At 45.2% G+C, this 5,023-nt stretch overlaps 1 protein-coding gene across 1 annotated transcript; it reads right to left on the reverse strand.

Annotated features, from left to right (window-relative positions):
• Positions 1 to 1,210: 1,210 nt before the first annotated feature.
• LOC138293977 (C-type lectin domain family 2 member D-like) lies at positions 1,211 to 1,894 on the reverse strand. The gene has a single exon (XM_069233236.1). The coding sequence runs from the start codon at positions 1,892 to 1,894 to the stop codon at positions 1,211 to 1,213; it is 684 nt and encodes a 227-aa protein (XP_069089337.1).
• Between the last annotated feature and the right edge of the window lie 3,129 nt (positions 1,895 to 5,023).

Genomic DNA, 5,023 nt, shown 5'->3' on the forward strand with positions numbered 1-5,023 from the left:
TCCGACAAAAAAAAAAAAAAAAAAAAAAGATTGTCTTATTCTTCAACATGCATTTTTCTTGCAGTTGTTCCATTTCTAACTGGTCCCTGAGGAGAACATGCAATTCTAAATTCTCAGTTAGACATAAGCACACATTTTTGGAACTTATGGGAGGTATACATTGAGTAATACAGTATGCAGCACACACTTGGGAGATACTGCCTGGGATTTAAGTTATATGACATGGATTCAAAACCGTGTATAAGAGTGCATCAAACGTTTGGGTTATGGGGTGGTATTTTGAATTGAGTCAAACATGATAAAATTGCATGATAGGGGTTCACCCCACTAAATGAAGATGCTATATATGAAAAGTTATATGGTAGGGACTCACCTTGGCATTTGAACCATGTCACAAATAGGGGTGGGTGGAGGTTCTGTCTTCCACTGGTAATCACAAAAATCACAGGGAAGGTGGCCTGATGGGGTCAGCAGACAACCATATCTGTGATTGCTTTTAAATAAAGCATTTTTTTTATTTTTAAACACAGCTTGTTTTCCTTAAAGTAAAACCGGATGCGTTTAAAAATACAAAAAATGAAACGTTTCAGTTTAATTTTTTAAGAGTAGGCAGTGGTACATGGCAGTGGTCCGTAGACCACTGGCTGCTCTCAAAAAAACATTTTTGCATGCATTCATAAAGGGGAATGAGTCAGTTTCCGAATGGGTTAACACCAATTTGAAATTGCTGTTAACTGCGATTGTTTCGTGACCACGTTCACAAAACAATCATACATAACGATGCGACTCGCAATTAGGAAGGTACGCCCTTGGCATGCCCCTTCCTAATTGCGACTCGCAACCCTATTTTGTGATTCAGTAAATAGATTAGTGTTAGAAATGAGGTCTCTAGTTGGTAGAGATATACACCCTTCTCCAAGTAAGGGACCACAATCCTAGCCAGGGTAAGTTGCACACAATGAAAATTATCCTGTGCCCACCCTCTGGTAGCTTGGCACCGAGCAGTCTTAATTTAGAAGGCATTGGGTTATGTATTTGTGCAATAAATCATACAGTAACACAGTGAAAACACCACACAGGTTTAGAAAAATATAGGATGTTTATCTGATTAAATTAAGGTCAATGTTGAAATATCACTTTTGCAGGTTTAAAAGAGTCTTAAATGTTAGAAATCAACAAGCTTTGTGCATTTGGCTCTATGTGCCTTAAATTATTCCTTCTGTATATATTCTGCGTGTTTGGTGCAGATGTATCTCCGAGTTGAGGAGCACCGGGCACTGCTGAGACACTGATGGTTTAGATAGGCGCAGTCCGAGCCGCCGGGGACGCCGGTGCCGCTGTCCAGGGCGCTGCCGTCGGCCCACCGCCAGGGCCCGCTCGGATCTCTCCGCAGGCCGACCCAGCGATCATACTCCCCCTTCTCAGAGAGGGCGAACCCTCTCTCTTTGTCGCTTTTAATCACAGCCAGACTGGAGGAACGAGAGGCGCAGCTGCCATTGGCAAATGTCCAGCTTCCTTCGTTTTCAGAGAATAAGAAACAGCTGCTCTCGCGCAGGGTCCATCCTGCCTCGCACTGGCGGGAAAGGCCGCCCTCGTCGGTGCGGTTCGCCTCACTCGCGGGGTCTTCTCCCGCTCTGAGGGCGAACACGGCGGCGAGGACGACGGAGCCCAAAACCACCGCCACCGCCGCAGCCACCACCCGCCAAAGACGGCGGCGGCGGGAGGCGGCTGGGAGGCCCTCTGCGGGCGGCCGGGGCTCTACCGCGGCTACGGCCACTTGTTGCTCCTCCTCGGAGGGTGGTGCCGCCGTGATCTCCGGCCACCCCCGCCCTAGCAGCGCACATGCCCGGGGTGAGGTTTCTTGGCCGAGCTCTTCCCTCAGGTCTGGCTCCATCGCGAGCACCACCGGTGCGTATAGAGACATGTTTAATTGGCAGAATGAATAACTTTTTCCACCAGCGCTCGGATACATTTTCCAATAATTTGAACCAACCAAACTCTTCTGATTATGACTATTCTTTTCGCTTCTCCGAGAGGTTCTTAAACAATCTTAAACATTTTTTTGCTACGGCGCCCCAACAAATTATGACTAGGAACCAAATTCTATGTACTGCTACGATCTATAAACAGGGTTAATAGAGGTATTTTTTTGACATTACAAACTAATGGCGGATGTCGTATGATGTTTTAGTCTGTGAAAATTGCGCATAGAATTGTGGGTAAGCGCATATCGCTTGTGGGTAGGAAGGCTGATTCTTTTAGGGGTTTTTCGAAGCTGCTTTCTGCCCTCGGCTTTTGTTACTGATAGCATTTAACGCTGCACTTTCTATCTCCACGGGCATTTATATTGCCATGGAGGAGGATCGAAGCGGGTGAAAATTAAAATAGCACACTTTTTTTGGCTTTAGGTATTTCGCCGCTCCTGCCGAAATAGCACACTTTGGTGAAAAGTATCCAGCTTTGTAACCATATATGTAATACCTTACCTGTAACAAGTTGTTATTTACCATAAAAACGTAAAAATACACACTTCTACTCATTTTGCGAGAGATCTCTGCTTTGTCAATGGCTCTGACCTTCATCTCCCCAGAACAGCTTGGGACAGATTTACTAACATTCTGCACCGGAAACTGGCGCAACTCGTTTATTTTGAATTCATCTGCCCGAAAGTAAGGTAAAGCAGCGTCCATGGGTGGTACATGTACTAAAGCTGCCCATAACACTTGAACAGACTCGTATTTCATGTCTCAGCACAAACATGTCTGGCACTATTCCCCCCTCTCCACCTGCACAGAATCATGCTGCTGAGCGCCACACACACCTTTAACACATAGTGCGAGGATGTCTGAATGTGCAAGGTTACCCCTCCAGTACAAAATACCATACCTCGGCTGACTTTACCTTACATACCTTGCATGTGTGCTGTATAGTGCAGCAGACATGAAAAGTTGGAAAAGAAATGAGATAAATATTTCTCTTTAACGCCTGTTTTTGAAATAGTGGTAATTCTTAGTGCAAAATGCTGTCTACTATTATTAGTAGATAGGGTTTTAAGTAAAAAACCAAGGCTGGTAGCCCTGGAACGCCCATGTACCACCCATGGAATGCCAGAAGTATCTAAGGGCCAGATGTACGTAACTTTTTGCATGGCGCAAACAGCGAATTTTGCTGTTTCGACATGCAAAAAGCAAATTGCGATGCTCATTCCTATTTTGCGAGTCGGTAACCTGGTTACCGACTGGCAAAATGGGAATACGAGTCGCAAATATGCAAGGGTGTTCCCCTTCCTATTTGCGATTCGCATCGCTATGCAGAATTGCTTTGTGAACAAGAACGCGGTTGGAAAGCAATTCGCAGTTACCACCAGTGTCACACTGGTGGTAACCCATTCGCAAAAGGGAAGGGGTCCCCATGGGACCCCTTCCCCTATGTGAATAGCCCTGAAAAAATGAAACAAAAATGTTTTGTTTTTTTCGTTTGTATTGCAACTCGTTTTCCTTTAAGGAAAACGGGCTGCAATAAAATAAAAAAACGGCTTTATTTTAAAGCAGTCACAGGCATGGTGGTCTGCTGTCTCCAGCAGGCCACCATCCCTGTGAGTGGTGCGAATCGCAAGGGGTTCGCAAATTGCGACCCACCTCATTAATATTAATGAGGTGGGTCTTTGCGATTCACAGATGGTGTTGGGACAACATCTTGCATCCGGATTTGCGAGTCGCAAATTCGGATTTGTGTCATTTTTTTACGCGAACACAAACCTAACTCTAAATTTATACTTTGGCGCTAGACCCGTCCAGCGCCAACGTTTTGGAGTTAAAGTCATTTTTTGCCAGTGGGAAACTGCCTTGCATCAATGAAATACAAGGTAGGAGTTCCTGGGCAAAAAATGACTCTAAGGCCCAGGCGCCTTATTTATCCTGCAGTGGAAAAATGGTGCACAGTGGGGAGGTGGGTCTAAATAAAGGCACTAACCCTGCTTAGCACCATTATTTAACGCCTGGGTCAGGGCAGGCGTTAAGGGGCCTGTGGGCACATTTCCATGGTGGAACACCATGGAAAGAGCCCAAAGGTGCCCTTCCCAGGCCCCAACGACACCCCCACCCACACCAGAGGGACAGCAGAGGATGGCGACCCCATCCCAGGTAAGTAGAGGTAAGTATTTTGTATTATTTTTAAAAATGCCACTGGGGGCCCTGAAATCGCCCCCCTACATGGCACTGGGTGCAATGGCCATGCCCAGGGGACCCTTGTCCCCTGTGCTGGCCGTTGGGGTGGTGGGTAAGACTCCTGTCTTTAATAAGACAGGAGTCATGTGGAATGGTAGGTTTTGCGCTCAGAAATGACACTAGGCTGATTAGAGTCATTTGCTTTTACTCTAACCAGACTGATGTCATTTTTCAGTGCAAAACCCCCTTCCCCATACCGCCACTGCCACCCCCACCCCCACCACCACCCGGCTAATGTAATTTTCCATGATGTTAGCCCACCCTTTGTGCTGGATTGCACCATTCCTTAAATATGGCGCCCTGCTGGTGCTCTGGAATGGCAGAAGCTGTCGCTTTACTTTTTGACACAAAACTGCATTAGCTAAGATTTGCGTGAAAAAGTATACATTTGGGCCTAAATACCAAACCTAAATCAACAAATCGGACCTGAAGTGCACTCTTTCAGCTGCTGCAAAACAAACTCTGGAGATTTTGAGAATGCTTATTTATTACTACAATATGAAATGTTACAGGAGAAAAAAGATGCTGTTTAGTTGCTTATCGTACATCTAACAGATATAGAAAAATCTTTAAAATGTAAGTGTAAATTTTTAGGTTCAATGCTCCTCTTTTCCACATAAAAATGAAGGGGTAGATTTAAAAATGCTCTGGGTTAGCATCAAAAATGTGCTGCAAACCAACACAAAATGTTTTTCCTATTTTACTTTCCAGTGCAAAACTTGTTTTGCAATCAAAAGTACCCTAAAAGTAATGCAAAGCAGCGCAAAGAACTGCTTTGCCTTTCTTAGTGCCAAGGG

This window comes from Pleurodeles waltl, chromosome 4_2 (genome assembly GCF_031143425.1).
Source record: "Pleurodeles waltl isolate 20211129_DDA chromosome 4_2, aPleWal1.hap1.20221129, whole genome shotgun sequence".
Taxonomy (NCBI): domain Eukaryota; kingdom Metazoa; phylum Chordata; class Amphibia; order Caudata; family Salamandridae; genus Pleurodeles; species Pleurodeles waltl.

What these genes read in the sequence shown, in the direction of transcription:
- LOC138293977 (XM_069233236.1), bottom strand. Translation starts at nt 1,894, where the DNA reads ATGGAGCCAGACCTGAGGGAAGAGCTCGGCCAAGAAACCTCACCCCGG.